Below are 16028 nucleotides of genomic sequence, written 5' to 3' on the forward strand. Positions count from 1 at the left end.
ATCGTGATGACGGTCCGGGGCGGAGTTACATATGGCTAATGTCAGCCTTCCACGTCCATTCGTGTACGCAAATGGTGCAATCGGAGTCATATTTGTTGCAACAAAGTATATATAATCATAAGTATTATGATTAGGGGAAGTTGATGAGTATATTTTCTTACTGCTCCGTTTATTTGTTTTTGGTTTCTCCATTTGCTAGGACAGGTGAGGGAACATAGCTAGCAAACTGAACAGCAGTATCGTCAAGTCGGGAGTTTTGAAATTGAAAGGGGTTTACGTTACAGTAGATAATTTTTGTGGGGGGGGAGCCGTCATAATGTTTGGTCGCCCCAAAGCAGGCCCTAGTAGCCACCTGAAGAATTTAGTCATCTTCGTTGTGTTCAGCCTTCATTTCGTTGATATCCTGACCGATAAAGTATGTTATTGATCAAAACCACGGTTAAATGCAGTCAGTCTGTGTGCCGAATTTGTTGTATTAATATGGTGTCTTGTTTGCAGTCTCCATCTGCTCTGACCGTGGTGGATAACCCTGAAAGCACCGTGGAGGATGAGGAGGTTCACCTTGATGGGAAGGGAGATACGGAGGACCTTGAGGTGGTCCAGCCGACACTCTTGTGGCAGACTCTGAAACCAGGCAAGTCTTCTCGATAGGCTTAGACCTCTCATGTGCAGGAAAGTGGTGTATTGTAGCAGTAAATCCCTGCCCACATTAGTTAACCGAGGATTGAATCCCACCTGCAGTTCTAACACTCTTCAAGGTCTTCAACCCTGGTCCTCAGGGACCCCCTGTCCTGCACGTTTTAAATGTTTCCCTGCTCCAACACACCTGATTCAAATGAATGTTCGTTAACAGCCTTCTGCCTAACTCGATAACAACCCAATTCATTTGAATCAGGTGTGTTGGAGCAGGGAAACATCTAAAACGTGCAAGACAGGGGGTCCCTGAGGACCAGGGTTGATAACCTCGGCTCTAAAGACCTCTGTCACAGCCTGAATGAGACAGGTTATGGTGACTGGGTTACACTGGCCTATGTTTTGACATTCTTCATGTGCTTTGTGTACAGGCCAGGCGGTACCGAGAGGTTCTCACGTGAGGTTGAATTTGCAGACTGGACAGAGAGAGGTTCGGCTGGGGGAAGAACAGCTTAAGTACCTGGGAGATAAACACAGGTACTGCACACAGTATGTGGTACCAAGTCAACTCTTATTTATTTCCTAAACGCTCAGTTCCCTAGCCACAGACGGATGTGTTTGCTGTAGAGTCCTGTGATGCTAATCAGCTTTTTATATGTGTGTGTCAGGGAGGTGGAGGACAATGGCAAGGCTCCATTCTTTTCCACTCAGGAACTGAAGAACGCACTCAAAATGTTAAAAGAAGGGGTGGAGCCAGAGACCACAGAACAGGAAGAAATGGCCAAGGTATGTTTTTTTGATGAGTGGAGCTGGATTTGATAATATATCTTTATTTTATTTTTTTATTTTTTTTTTACCGTGAGTTTTAGTACTCCATGCAAGTAAATCATTCAAACTCATTCATTGGTCTGCGTGTTTTTTTGCATGCGCTCGCACCAGGAGTCGGTGCGGTCCCAGTTCCGTCCTATCGAGGAGCTGAAGAAAGACATGGCCCAGTTAGACATCCAGGTGGAAACGGACTCCCAGATCATGGCCCGTCTGGTGGCCCAGTTCAACAGCTCCTCAGCCAGCCCGGAGGAGCGTCTCAAGGTCCTGCTTGACCTGGAATACCTGGTGCATCAGGTTAGCAGCTCGAAGAAATTAAATACTGGAGGAATACTGTAAGGGTACTTAGGACATATTATGTAAATAATGCGTGAACGTTGTAAGGCTACCTTGGGAATTAGGATAACTGTAGGCAGTCTACTAGAACATTACATTGTAATGTTTTTGTTGTTGTGAACAGAATTTAAAGTTTGAGTATGTGTTTTCCCGTGTTCCCAGGTAGACAATGCCCAGAACCTGGCCTCTATGGGTGGTCTGAAGCTGGTGATAGAGAGTCTGAACAGCACTGACCATCGTATGCAGGAGAACGCTGCCTTCGTACTGGGGTCTGCCCTATCCAGGTATACACATACAGACACACTCACAACGCAACATAGCAAAAATATAGTCTATAAACACTACTGGTCAAAAGTTTAAGAACACTATTTGTATTGAAATATATGTTGTATAATGTCTCAATGTACTCTCAGTGTAATACAATTAAAGAATAGAACAAATAAACATTCGGATATATAAAATTACAAATTAAAGTAGTTGCTTTCCCCCTTCTGCCCAGTTAATTCCCAACTAGCTGGATGGGGTTTAAGTCTGCGTGCGACTGTGGACTTCCGACTCCAGACTGAATGGACGGTTCTAATTACTTTACAAAATGCATAATTTAATTTGCTCCTACTGCCTGCAGTAACCCAGTTGTCCAGGTGGAGGCAGTAGACTCTGGAGCGTTACAGAAGCTGCTGACCATGCTGGCCACTCCTCATCCCATGGCCGTGAAGAAGAAGGTGAGACTCCCTGAAAAGATCCTTTCTTGACTCCAAAAACTGCGTCACGCTACAAAGTACACATACTCTTTATTTATTTGAAATAGCTGTTTCCTCTAACAATTTTCTTGCACAGAATGCATCTGTAGCCGCCTCTAATGACCCTGTGTGTTTGTCTGCATCTCCAGGTGCTGTTCGCCTTAGCTGCTCTGCTCCGTCACTTCCCCTTTGCCCAGAACCACTTCTTGAAGCTGGGGGGTCTGCATGTGTTGGGAGAGCTGTTCCGTGGCATGGGGGGCGAAGTTCTGAGAGTCAGGGTGGTCACTATGGTCTACGACATGATCATGGAGAAGGTCCGTACAGGTCGGAGGTCAAGGGTTATCCGTAGAGTGGGGAAAGTCACCTTCAGTGCTCATCATATGACCCCCTCCCCACTCTCTCTCTCTTCTCCAGGAGCTGAACTCCCAGACAGGACTGGACATCATCCCTGACACTGCCCACCAGGAGCGCTTGCATCAGTACTCCCAGATCTCCCTCCTGCCCTTGTTGGCGGAGCAGGGCTGGTGCGGCCTAGTGCCCGAGCTGCTGGAGTCTCCAGAGCACGACTGGAGGGAGAAGGCCCTGCGAACCCTGCTGGCCATGCTGCGTCCCTGCCGGGGCCACTTCCGACAGGACCGGGGCCTGACGGACGTGCTGGGGGCCCTGAGGGGCCAGTACCAAGAGCTGGTAGTGATGGAGACCAGTTTGGGGGAGGAAGGAGGGTACTTTGGGGAGATTCTGGACCTTCTGGATACCCTGGTACTCAGGCTCAAGTGACCCTAAGGCTTGGAGAGAGAGTATGTAGAGGGGGTGAGGAGGCAGCAACCTGGGACAAGAGCCTGGGGTTGGTTCGTGGCTGAATTGGGGGGGGGGGGGGGGGGGGGGGGAGTGGACCTCCAGTAGCAGGGTTAACAAAACCTCCCTAGGTTTGGGAAAGACTCTAAAGATACGACTGGCTTAATGCCTTCATTTGTTCTGAATGAAAGGGGTACCATGTTGCAGACACTGGACCTATTTTCAGACAGTGCAAGATACATTACCTCTGACGAACACACAATACCACAACGCTGAAAGCAACAGCCTAGCCTTGGATCGTCTAAGCTTGCCCTGCTGATAGTGAGGCCAAAAGATGGACAGGTATTGCAAGGTAATACATGTATGTATGCAATGGGTTGTGCTATAATTGTTGATAGGAATTTGTCACAGAAATGGCTTTGTCTTTTATTGAGGGAATGTGAAATAACCGTTTTTTCATTCAATGTCAGGAAGCGTTGACAATAACAGATGATCTTCTTCCTTCCAGTCTAAGGTGTGTTTGGTATCCTTCATGGAGAGACTCAAAGATAGATATAGCAGCCTAGTGACCCTGAAAGCCAGGTTCTAGCAATCAGGAGGACTGACATAATCTGAGCTATCCCACCATGCCTTGCTGATAGTGAGACCATAAGATATTGGAGAGGTAAATGTACTGTAGCTTTAGCAAGAAGAAGGTCAAACAGTGGGGTATGGATGATGTAAAACTTTATTACATTTAAGTGCTACATGTATTATAGCCAACCATGGCTGTGATTGGGTGGTCAGTTTGGAGACCATCCTCTCAGATAAGTTTCCTGTCAGGCAGACTGGGTGGATGACTAGACCTTGCACATCCCACTGTGCACCACCATGACATGCAGGTTCTTGGCCCTAGAGGGAATCAGAGATGGTGGATCACAAATGTGACTGATCACTGAGACAGAAGAACAACTTGAGGTGGATGCAGACCAGTATGGTGGATTCTACTACGCAAAACAGATTTAGTGTACAAATGCATGTGTCTCTTCCACTTTCTACATAAACTTCTGTACATAAAAGTATTTCCTTGTTGGTCTCAACACTGCTGTATATTGTGTATTATTTATTAAAGCATAATTAATGAAGACAGTAGTTGTTATGTCAGTCGTAATAGTTTGAGTCTCCAAAGAATGCCCATATGAATTGCAAACCATGGCTACTCTGATGATAAGATCCAGATTGTTGTTGACGCACGTCAGAGGGTCTCGTCAAACACTGGGTCCAGAGTAGCTGGTCAGTATCGGTATCAGGGTCAGATAAACACCTGCTACCCTCGAGTCGTTTCTCACAATACTGGTGAAACGTTTTCAAGTTCATGTGTAAACCGGGGGGGTGTACCAACATTCTTATTGGAATATTCCTAAAAACATACTGATGCCCTGTTAAAAAAAAAAAAAATTTAAGCTACGCATTGCGTCCGACTTACATGTTGTTTTGACAGAGGATACACTCTGTGCTGTAGGTGAGTCCATCACTCCCACACACAGGATCAAACTCCTTGGAGCACATTGTTGCATCATACTTGTCACACTGGGGCTGGATGGAAGAGAAGAGCATGGGTTTTGTGGTTATTGCTACTAACTAATATGTTACATCAACGTTCATCATCATGCTGTCCTTTTAAAGCCACACAGAGTACAGGGCTGGATGGCAGGTGCCAGTGTAGTAGAGATGGTTTGGTATCATGCCTTTATGATAGTTTTGCTTCATTATGAGACTGTGGTTCCAGACCAACTGTTGTAAGTCTGACTATATAAACATTGTTTACTTATGTCTGCATTCTGATACAAAAACCTAATATAAAGGCCTGGCTTGGTGATAATCCTGTAGTTATCTCACCTCTCTGGCCTGAAGATCGGTTTCGTCCTCAGCGAAGACTGTAAAAATAGATAAATACAAATTAAAAATAAAATCTGAAGCTGTACTCTCAGTTAGTGTTAGGTTGTCTCAGGTGCGTGACATTTAAATTTTGTCTATGTTCATAACCTTGATCAACGGAACAGTAGTCATCATCAGTCATTATGATTGTGTGCAGTGCCGGTCCTAACACATTTGGCGCCCGAGGCAAGGTTTACCCACACACCGCCCCCCCCCCCAGGGCATAAGCCTGGGTGAGTGCCCCCCCCCCCCCCAATGGTCAACCACAAAACGGACATATGATCTGCTGCAGTTGGCGCCCTTTGCTGGTTGTGCGTTCGAAACTCGAGGACAGCAGCAGGGTTCATTTAAATGGATGCACTTGAGAAATTGCCGCACCCCTCTTCATGCCGCCCTAGGCAGCTGCCTATCACCTGTAGGAAGGACCGGCACTGATTGTGTGGAATGATTTTTGATAGGAATGTGGCAAAACTGGTTTTTCATTAGTTGTCGGTAAGAGTTGAAAACAATACATAATATCCCTCCTTTCAAGACTTTGAGGTGTGTTTGGAATCTTTCACGGAGATCTATTTCCAGTAACACGGTCCACAACACTGTGACCTTCACACGACTTCACGTCAGTCTGTTGACCACAGTAAATCACAGTTTCACATCCATCCTTTATCTAACACTAAATGTTTTGTCAGGAATGCTGGCACGCTCCATGTCAGGGGGTCTTTAGCTTGGCAGCCAACCGAGGAGGAAGCGCTGTTATTGAGGTGAGAGAAAGAAGGCTGCTCCCTTTTTCAACAGTGTCAGTGACAGGGACCAGACAATGGGCAGGCCAGTAGCCAACAGTGCCACAGGAACGCCAGGAAACAACTAGACTGAGAAGCCTGGTTAGAAAATGGCATCCGTGTATGTGGATGTTACTCGCTGACAAACAGGGTTTGTGAGGGATTTTTTAATGGGCTTTCAATCAATAAATGGTTTACTACTTCAAGGATGCAGCCGCTGTTTACAATTTCTTCTTAGTAAAGTGTATTATTATCAACAGAGAGAATTGTTTAAATCTCACTGCTGAACAATGTTGTGTCAAGAGACATGTAGGCTATAGACAGTCTCGTCTTGTCTCGTCATCTAACGCTTATCTGGGGGTCGGGTCGCGGGGGCAAGCAAGCAGAGAGGCCCAGACTTCCCTCTCCCCGGCCACTTCCACCAGCTCTTCCTGGGGGACCCCGAGGCGTTCCCAGGCCAGCCGAGAGACATAGTCCCTCCAGCGTGTCCTGGGTCTTCCCCGCTATATACAGTCACTAAGTTTTGTGTTTTCTAGCAAGAATGACACATGTAAACACATAGGTAGCGGTACAGACTATGATGTCCCTTAAGGGCTAACACATTGCTATTAGTTGTGATGTTGATGATGGTTCTAATGTAGGTCCTACAGACGGTTTTGGTGGTACTCACCTGAGAGAGCCAGGAGCAGAGTGCAACAGAGCACAATGGTGATCTTCATGGCTTCAATTAGGCTGTTCTGTTCTTGATTATGTAATATATCGTAGTTTGGCTTCAGAGGCTGCAGGTATCTGTGTTTCAGTCTGTTCCCTGACTCTCTTTTGTACATTCCCTGACCTGTCTGTCATGAGAGACTCCACCCACATTTCCCCATTACCCCTCCCCCCTGGTCGGATGGATAGTTGATGCTGTCATGGTAAAACAATTACTTTGTCATTGCTACAGAACAGCTGTACGTTGTGAACCCATAACTTGTTCACTGAAATATTTCTTTTTGAATAACAGACTAATGTACTTTCTTTTCAGTTTTTGGTAACCAAAACCCTTTTTTGTATACCTCTGGATGTTTACTCCTTACCTTTGTAACATTTCCGGTTGTTTACAGGACTTCAATGGTTTAAATATAAATTTAAAAAACAAACATTCCGGGATTTCTTAAACTTTTGTCTGGTAGTGTGCATATCTGTGTAGCGTGTGTTATGTTAACTTAACAAAATGCACTGATCTACAAAGCACCCCATTTAGATTGTATTACTTTTAGTAGATTTGTCAGATTTTCAGCTGTGGAACTGGCACTGAGCTGCACTACAGTAAGCAATTGTGACAAGGATCTTATGAGCCACAAACGGGCATGCGAAAAGAAAACACTTCTGACATAAAAAGCTCTTCTGACGTTAACCTACTTAGTCGATTGTCGGTGTCAAAACAATTCATACAAACACCATACAATAGATTACAAGCAAGACAACCCATAACTTGCTCAAAATCATCATCATTAGTTCATCTCTCCAAAATAGATAGGCCTATGTAGGTAAAAAAAAAAAATCTGTGCCATCAAAAGAGTCCTTGTTCACAAACAAGATAGTCAAATTGCTTAGCCATGTTGTCCAAAGACTATAACATAGTATTCTGAGTATTTTCTGATCTAAAATATGGCTCAGGTTTTCATGTCAACAATGTACCCCATTGTTGACATGAAAACCTGAGCCATATTTTGACTAGACTATATTTGACTATATAGACTATTCAACAGAAGACCAATATACATATTGGTTTTCCACTGCCTCATTATCAGACTGTTGTTCCAGACCAACTGTTGTACATCAGACTATATGCAAATATTTACTTATGTATGCATTTTGATACAAAAATGTGATTTAAAGGCCTTGCTTGTAGTGAAATCCTGTAGTTAACTTACTTCTCTGGCCTGAAAACTGTATGAAAAGAAAAAGACAAATAAATCTAAACCTCTCAAACTTTCAGTTAGTTAGGTTGTTAGTTAGGTAGTTAGGTTGTCATCATGATTGCATTCAACGATTGAACTTGAATTGCATGAATGTGGCAGAACTGGTTTTTCATTAGTTTTTGGTAAGAGTTGAAAACAATAGATAATCCATTTCCAGTAACATCCCTGTCTCTGTTCCACTGTTGTCTTCATACCACTTCACATCAATCTGTCGACCAGAATAAATCACAGTTGTCTTAAAAGCTCTTCTGACGTTAACCTACTTAGTCGATTGTCGGTGTCAAAACAATTCATACAAACACCGTACAATCGATTACCTGCAAGACAACCCATAACTTGCTCAAAATCCTTTGTTCATCTCTCCAAAATAGAGAGGCCTATGTAGGTAAAAAAAAAAATCTGTGCCATCAAAATGAGTCCTTGTTCACAAACAAGATAGTCAAATTGCTTAGCCATGTTGTCCAAAGACTATAACATAGTATTCTGAGTATTTTCTGATCTAAAATATGGCTCAGGTTTTCATGTCAACTATGGGGTAAGACTATTCAACAGAAGACCAATATACATATTGGTTTTCCACTGCCTCAGTATCAGACTGTGGTTCCAGACCAACTGTTGTACATCAGACCATATACAAATGATTTACTTATGTATGCATTTTGATACAAAAATGTGATTTAAAGGCCTTGCTTGTAGTGAAATCCTGTAGTTAACTTACTTCTCTGGCCTGAAAACTGTATGAAAAGAAAAAGACAAATAAATCTGAACCTTCAAACTTTCAGTTAGTTAGGTTGTTAGGTTGTTAGTTAGGTAGTTAGGTTGTCATCATGATTGCATTCAACGATTGAACTTGAATTGCATGAATGTGGCAGAACTGGTTTTTCATTACTTGTCGGTAAGAGTTGAAAACAATAGATAATCCATTTCCAGTAACATCCCTGTCTCTGTTTCACTGTTGTCTTCATACCACTTCACATCAATCTGTCGACCAGAATAAATCACAGTTGTCTTAAAAGCTCTTCTGACGTTAACCTACTTAGTCGATTGTCGGTGTCAAAACAATTCATACAAACACCGTACAATCGATTACCTGCAAGACAACCCATAACTTGCTCAAAATCCTTAGTTCATCTCTCCAAAATAGATAGTTGTTCACAAACAAGATAGTCAAATTGCTTAGCCATGTTGTCCAAAGACTGTAACATAGTACTCTGAGTATTTTCTGATCTAAAATATGGCTTTGGTTTTCATGTCAACAATGGGGTAAGACTATTTAGCACTATTCAGACCATTGTTAAGTCATTTTACATATTGATCTTACTCACCAGCTGCGTTATGGGAGATGCACTATCTATATTCCTAGAAATCTGTGTCACTGACATCTCACTCACCAACTGCAACACAGGCATTGTGTAATATCTATCTATATTCCCAGAAATTGTGTCACTGACATCTTACTCACCAACTGCATCCAGGGTACTGTGCCCTATAATTACAGGAATCTGTGTGTGTGTGTCTCATTAACATCTTAACCCTTGTGTTATTTTCGGGTCATTGTGACCCTTCAGTCATTGTAACACCTCCCACGTGTTGCGACAACTTTACCTCATACAAAAATTCACCAATTTTTGCAATCGTAAAAAACTGTAAGGTACTGACAACAGACTGCACAATTAGCTACATGAGTTCAGGCAACTGAGAACTTTGTTCAGCCAATGGGTTTTGTGTTTTAGCAATGGAGAAAAACTGTAATTCCCAACTAGCTTGATGGGGTTTAAGTCTGGAGACTGAACTCCAGACTGTATGGACGGTTCTAATTACAGAACGCATAATTTAATTTGCTCCTACAGCCTGCAGTAACCCAGTTGTCCAGGTGGAGGCAGTAGACTCTGGAGCGTTACAGAAGCTGCTGACCATGCTGGCCACTCCTCATCCCATGGCCGTGAAGAAGAAGGTGAGACTCCCTGAAAAGATCCTTTCTTGACTCCAAAAACTGTGTCACGCTACAAAGTACACATACTCTTTATTTATTTGAAATAGCTGTTTCCTCTAACAATTTCCTTAGACAGAATGCATCTGTAGCCGCCTCTAATGACCCTGTGAGTTTGTCTGCATCTCCAGGTGCTGTTCGCCTTAGCTGCTCTGCTCCATCACTTCCCCTTTGCCCAGAACCACTTCTTGAAGCTGGGGGGTCTGCATGTCTTGAGAGAGCTGTTCCGTGGCATGGGGGGCGAAGTTCTGAGAGTCAGGGTGGTCACTATGGTCTACGACATGATCATGGAGATTAGGATTAACAAAACCTCCCTAGGTGTGGGAAAGACTCTAAAGATACGACAGGCTTAATACCGTCATTTGTTCTGAATGAAAGGGGTACCATGTTGCAGACACTGGACCTATTTTCAGACAGTGCAAGATACATTACCTCTGATGAACACACAATACCACAACGCTGAAAGCAACAGCTTAGCCTAGGATCGTCTAAGCTTGCCCTGCTGATAGTGAGGCCAAAAGATGGACAGGTATTGCAAGGTAATACATGTATGTATGCAATGGGTTGTGCTATAATTGTTGATAGGAATTTGGCAAAGCAATGGCTTTGTCTTTTATTGAGGGAATGTGAAATAACCGGTTTTTCATTCAATGTCAGGAAGCGTTGACAATAACAGATGATCTTCTTCCTTCCAGTCTAAGATTTGATTCTAAGGTGTGTTTGGTATCCTTCATGGAGAGACTCAAAGATAGATATAGCAGCCTAGTGACCCTGAAAGCCAGGTTCTAGCAATCAGGAGGACTGACATAATCTGAGCTATCCCACCATGCCTTGCTGATAGTGAGACCATAAGATATTGGACAGGTAAATATACTGTCACTTTAGCAAGAAGAAGGTCAAACAGTGGGGTATGGATGATGTAAAACTTTATTACAGTTAAGTGCTACATGTATTATAGCCAACCATGGCTGTGATTGGGTGATCAGTTTGGAGACCATCCTCTCAGATAAGTTTCCTGTCAGGCAGACTGGCTGGATGACTAGACCTTGCACATCCCACTGTGCACCACCATGACATGCAGGTTCTTGGCCCTAGAGGGAATCAGAGATGGTGGATCACAAACGTGACTGATCACTGAGACAGAAGAACAACTTGAGGTGGATGCAGACCAGTATGGTGGATTCTACTACGCAAAACAGATTTAGTGTACAAATGCATGTGTCTCTTCCACTTTCTACATAAACTTCTGTACATAAAAGTATTTCCTTGTTGGTCTCAACACTGCTGTATATCGTGTATTATTTATTAAAGCATAATTAATGAAGACAGTAGTTGTTTTGTCTGTCGTAAGAGTTTGAGTCTCCAAAGAATGCCCATATGAATTGGAAACCATTGTTACTCTTGATGATGAGATCCAGATTGTTGTTGACGCACGTCAGAGGGTCTCGTCAAACACTGGGTCCAGAGTAGCTGGTCAGTATCGGTATCAGGGTCAGATAAACACCTGCTACCCTCGAGTCGTTTCTCACAATACTGGTGAAACGTTTTCAAGTTCATTCTGTAAACGTTAAGGTGTGTGTTCCACCATTCTTATTGGAATATTCCTAAAAACATACTGATGCCCTGTTAATTTTTTTATTTTTTAAAGCTACGCATTGCGTCCGACTTACATGTTGTTTTGACAGAGGATACACTCTGTGCTGTAGGTGAGTCCATCACTCCCACACACAGGATCAAACTCCTTGGAGCACATTGTTGCATCATACTTGTCACACTGGGGCTGGATGGAAGAGAAGCGTATGATTTCTGTGGTTATTACTATTACAAGTCTCTAATATGTTACGTAAACGTTTGTCGTCATGCTGTCCTTTTACAGAGTACAGGGCTGGATGGCAGGTGCCAGTGTAGTAGAGATGGTTAGATATCATGCCTTTATGATAGTTCTGCCTCATTATAAGACTGTGGTTCCAGACCAACTGTTGTACATCAGACTGTATAAACATTGTTTACTTATGTCTCCATTTTGATTTATTTATTTATTTATAAAGCCTTTGCTTGTAGTGAAATCCTGTAGTTAACTTACCTCTCTGGCCTGAAAACTGTTTTCGTCCGCAGCAAAGACTGTAAGAAAAGAAAAAGAGAAATAAATCTGAACTTCTCACACTTTCAGTTAGTTAGGTTGTGTCAGGTTCATGACCTTTAAACGTTGTCTAGGTTCATGACCTTAATCAACTGAACAATAGTCATCATGATTGTATGCAATGATTGTTAATATGAATGTGGCAGAACTGGTTTTTCATTAGTTGTCGGTAAGAGTTGAAAACAATAGATGCCCTCCCTCTTTTTAAGACTTTTGTTTTTGTTCTGAGATGTGATTGGAATCTTTCACAGAGATCCATTTCCAGTAACATCCCTGTCTCTGTTTCACTGTTGTCTTCATACCACTTCACATCAATCTGTTGACCAGAATAAATGACAGTGGCACATCCATCCTTTATCTAAATGAAATGTTTTGTCAGGAATGCTGGTAGGCTCCATGTCGGGGGGCTTTAGCGTGGCAACCAACACAGGATGGAGCACTGTTGTTGGGGTGAGATAAAGAAGGCTGCTCCCTTTTTCAACAGTGACAGGGACCAGATAATGGGCAAGCCAGTAGCCAGCAGTGCCACAGGAATGCCATGAAACAACTAGACTGAGAAGCCTGTTTGAAAATGGCATCTGTGTATGTTGATTTTACAAAACAAGGGTTTGACAGGGACAAACAGGGTTTGTGAGGGATTTTTAAATTGGATTTCAATTAATAAATGGTTTACTACTTCAAGGATGCAGCCACTATTTTCAAATGTTTTCTCGGTAGAGTGTATCATTATCACCAAAGAGGTTTGCTTAAATCTCACTGCTGAACAGTGTTGTGTCAAGAGACATCCAATGTCGGCTACATACTGTCACTAAGTTAAATGTTTTCTAGCAATAATGACACATACGTAGCTGTACAGACTGTGATGTCCCATGAGGGCCAACACATTGTGATCAGTTGTGATGTTGACGATGGTTCTAACGTAGGTCCTACAGACGGTTGTGGTGGTACTCACCTGAGAGAGCAAGGAGCAGAGTGCAACAGAGCACAATGGTGATCTTCATGGCTTCGATTAGGCAGTGTGTTCTTGAATATGTAATATATCGTAGTTTGGCTTCAGAGGCTGCAGGTGTCTGTGTCTCAGTCTGTTCCCTGATTCCTATTTTCTACATTCACTGACCTGTCTGTCATGGGTGACTCCACCCACCTGTCCCCATCACCCCTCCCCCCTGATCATGGGGGTATCTGATGCTGTCACTGAGTTGTGGTAAAACAAATCAGTAAGGTACTTCCTTGATGACTCATTTAGCATTATGGAATGTGATGATCTGAAACAAAAGGCATAGGCTTGGTATGAACATTGGTGGGGGACTAAACGTTCTTATTACCGTATGTGTTAACACTACCCCTGCATGCCATTTATTATTGGTGGAAAGGTTTCAATGGTCTCTTGACAGTAAGGAATATGTCCCTTATGTACACCCCAATGCCTATTGAATAAAACATATAGTGAAAGTCAACCCCAGATAAGAACACTTCTCAGCACACCCACTTGTTGCACAGTTTTTATTTAATTATTACATTACATTAATTATTGGATTGCTTTAGCACGATTTTCAAAACAGGGCCCGTGTTTTCAAAACACTACACACAATTAGCACAACCACACACCCAATTAGCAAAACACTACAGATCCTTTGCATAATTACATTACATTTACATTTAGCAGACGCTCTTAGCCAGAGCGACTTACAGTAAGTACAGGGACATTCCCCCCAAGGCAAGTAGGGTGAAGTGCCTTGCTCAAGGACACAACATCATTTGGCACGGTGGGGAATCGATCCAGCAACCTTCTGATTACTAGCCCGACTCCCTCACCGTTCAGCCAAGTTTCACATTACTCTGTTTGCACGAGTTACACTCTTCAGTGATAAACCTAAAACACTTTTAGCACTTCTACTTCCCTATGATTAGAGTAGGCTACCATCAACAAAGTACAAATATAATGTACATTTACCAAACACTACACAAGACCAATGTCGCAGACTGAAGAAACCCATTTATTTCTCAACACACCCAAAATGTTGACATTGAGATTCATAATACTGTTAAAAAAAATGTCACTTTACGTATTGTACTGTAAGTTTACTGTAAAAACCAAACACAACAAAACTAGACATTGTCTCTTCACCTGGATCTGGCCAGAGCATTTCATCAACATCGCAGGCAATGTTGTCATTAGCAATACACCTCGGAAAGAAACGTCTTGAATGACGAATCCATCCTTGCATTGCTGCTACCTCCATCTGGTCACAGGCCTCCTCCATGGCTTGGATTAGGGGTACCTCAGCCTGGAGACGGAGATCATATACCTTCCACCGTCATGACGAGAAAAACTCTTCTATAGGGTTGAGGAATGGAGAGTATGGTGGAAGATATAGGACGGTGAAATGTGGATGTTGCTGAAACCAGTTCTGAAACAGAGCGGTGGAAAGACACATTGTCCCAGACGACAATGTATTGCATATGATCGATTTGATTTGCTGCGGTTATGTTGTGCAATTGGTCCAAGAATGCAAGTATGAGCGCTGTGTTGTAAGGGCCCATATTGGCATGGCGGTGGAGGACCCCATTCTGTGTAATGTGTTATATTACCCCCACGTTGCCCTGGGACATTGACTATAGCCCTGTGGCCAATGATGTTTCTTCCCCTCCTTCGTGCTCTCGTCAGGTTGAACTCAGCCTCATCTACGTAAATGAACTCATGCTGGATCTCTTCTCCATCCATTCGTAAAGCTCTCTGAAGAACAATCAGGCAAAATTGTGTAGTTCAGTGTAGATGTCGTATACATATTACAGTACAGTAAAAGATGATGACACAGTATGCAAAATCGCACTGCTAAAGTTAATACATACCTCTGCATAATCATGCCGCAGTCGTTTCGTCCTTAAGAAATTGCGCTCATAAGGCACTCGATTAATTTGCTTCATTTGAATGTTTTTTTTTTAGGATGTGTGCCAGTGTTGATGTTGAGACCCGATGGATACCGTTGAAACTGGCGTGGTCATTGACAATGTTAGTTCGGAGCTGATTGAGTGTAATAGCATTGTTGGCCATAACCATGTTTACTATCTCCCTCTCTTGCTGTTCTGTGAACATAGGAGGCCTTCCCCCTTTGTCGTTCCTGACCCTTAATCCTATGTAGAAAAAAAAACTATACAATAGTACAGTAATTTCACAGGAAAAGGTAACAGAAGTGCTGATAGTGCACATAATACAGTACTGTAAGCAGTTACTGAAACTGTGCAGATGTGTTTGATATGATATTTTTACGATACCTATTTTCCAGTCAAAATGTTTTTATCACACTTGCCACTGTGTATCGGCTTAAATTTGGCTGTACTCGCAGTCCAGCCTCCCTCAGCGTCAGGCCATGGCTGACAACGTGGTCAACCAGTGTTGCGCGGATCTCATTCGTCAGATTCGGTCCTCTTTGAGCACCTTCTTGTCTTCCTCTTCTTCCTCTTCCTCTACCTCTACCTCTACCTCTTGCATGGCCTCCATCTCTTACTCTGTTGATTTCTCCTTTGTTGATTCCTCTTCCTCCCCTTCTTCCTCCCCTTCTTCCTCCCCTTCTTCCTCCCCTTCTTCCTCCCCTTCTTCCTCCCCTTCTTCCTCCCCTTCTTCCTCCCCTTCTTCCTCCCCTTCTTCCTCCCCTTCTTCCTCCCCCTTGTCCTCCTCCTCGTTCTCCTTCCCGTCTTACTCTTACTCGCATCAGATACCCCTATGATCTTCTCTGACTCTTTCCATTGTGCTTGAAAACCGATGAACTCACCTGCTGCTTTTTATAGTGCTTACACACCTGATTGGTGTGTCAACAATTAAGCAAACAAGTGTTTGCACACCTGTTGACTGTGTTGAACCAATTGGTTGGAAAGTGCGGTCATTTGACAGTCAGTGCTTGGGTGTTGCAA

At 43.1% G+C, this 16028-nt stretch overlaps 3 protein-coding genes across 4 annotated transcripts; 1 reads left to right on the forward strand and 2 right to left on the reverse strand.

Annotated features, from left to right (window-relative positions):
* The first annotated feature begins 14 nt into the window (after positions 1-14).
* Positions 15-4453, forward strand: sil1 (SIL1 nucleotide exchange factor). Of its 2 annotated transcripts, XR_014754246.1 has the most exons (10): positions 15-415; positions 499-634; positions 1065-1170; positions 1302-1419; positions 1573-1755; positions 1957-2078; positions 2420-2516; positions 2684-2848; positions 2949-3681; positions 3838-4453. XR_014754246.1 is itself a non-coding variant. In XM_084697285.1 (9 exons), the coding sequence occupies exons 1-9, from the start codon at positions 317-319 to the stop codon at positions 3309-3311; spliced, it is 1389 nt and encodes a 462-aa protein (XP_084553411.1). In that variant the 5' UTR covers positions 15-316; the 3' UTR covers positions 3312-4453. The 2 variants fall into 2 exon arrangements, 1 of the variants encoding a protein (XP_084553411.1); XM_084697285.1 differs by having other exon boundaries at positions 2949-4453.
* LOC146302818 (trypsin inhibitor ClTI-1) lies at positions 4039-6847 on the reverse strand. Its single transcript, XM_084697286.1, has 4 exons — positions 6693-6847; positions 5208-5245; positions 4795-4904; positions 4039-4220 (listed from the first exon to the last, which is right to left on the reverse strand). Exons 1-4 carry the CDS (start codon positions 6739-6741, stop codon positions 4169-4171), a joined length of 249 nt encoding a protein of 82 aa, XP_084553412.1. The 5' UTR covers positions 6742-6847; the 3' UTR covers positions 4039-4168.
* A 4038-nt stretch (positions 6848-10885) lies between these two features.
* Positions 10886-13202, reverse strand: LOC146302819 (trypsin inhibitor ClTI-1-like). The gene is made up of 4 exons (XM_084699184.1): positions 13069-13202; positions 12060-12097; positions 11647-11756; positions 10886-11067 (listed from the first exon to the last, which is right to left on the reverse strand). The coding sequence occupies exons 1-4, from the start codon at positions 13115-13117 to the stop codon at positions 11016-11018; spliced, it is 249 nt and encodes an 82-aa protein (XP_084555310.1). The 5' UTR covers positions 13118-13202; the 3' UTR covers positions 10886-11015.
* Positions 13203-16028: the final 2826 nt, after the last annotated feature.

The sequence above is a fragment of the Hypomesus nipponensis genome, chromosome 1, assembly GCF_054491055.1.
Source record: "Hypomesus nipponensis isolate SF chromosome 1, ASM5449105v1, whole genome shotgun sequence".
Classification (NCBI taxonomy): domain Eukaryota; kingdom Metazoa; phylum Chordata; class Actinopteri; order Osmeriformes; family Osmeridae; genus Hypomesus; species Hypomesus nipponensis.

Bases quoted from the DNA above. Each gene is read 5' to 3' on its own strand.
- sil1 (XM_084697285.1), top strand. From the start codon at position 317: ATGTTTGGTCGCCCCAAAGCAGGCCCTAGTAGCCACCTGAAGAATTTA. The intron at 1,420-1,572 runs GTATGTTTTTTT...CGCTCGCACCAG, and splicing joins AACAGGAAGAAATGGCCAAG to GAGTCGGTGCGGTCCCAGTT. The intron at 2,079-2,419 runs GTATACACATAC...TACTGCCTGCAG, and splicing joins CTGGGGTCTGCCCTATCCAG to TAACCCAGTTGTCCAGGTGG.
- LOC146302818 (XM_084697286.1), bottom strand. From the start codon at position 6,741: ATGAAGATCACCATTGTGCTCTGTTGCACTCTGCTCCTGGCTCTCTCA. The intron at 5,246-6,692 runs GTGAGTACCACC...CTATTTTTACAG, and splicing joins TCTGCTCCTGGCTCTCTCAG to TCTTCGCTGAGGACGAAACC. The intron at 4,905-5,207 runs GTGAGATAACTA...TCTTCCATCCAG, and splicing joins CCGATCTTCAGGCCAGAGAG to CCCCAGTGTGACAAGTATGA.
- LOC146302819 (XM_084699184.1), bottom strand. From the start codon at position 13,117: ATGAAGATCACCATTGTGCTCTGTTGCACTCTGCTCCTTGCTCTCTCA. The intron at 11,757-12,059 runs GTAAGTTAACTA...TCTTCCATCCAG, and splicing joins ACAGTTTTCAGGCCAGAGAG to CCCCAGTGTGACAAGTATGA. The intron at 11,068-11,646 runs GTAAGTCGGACG...GATTCCCTCTAG, and splicing joins ATCCTCTGTCAAAACAACAT to GGCCAAGAACCTGCATGTCA.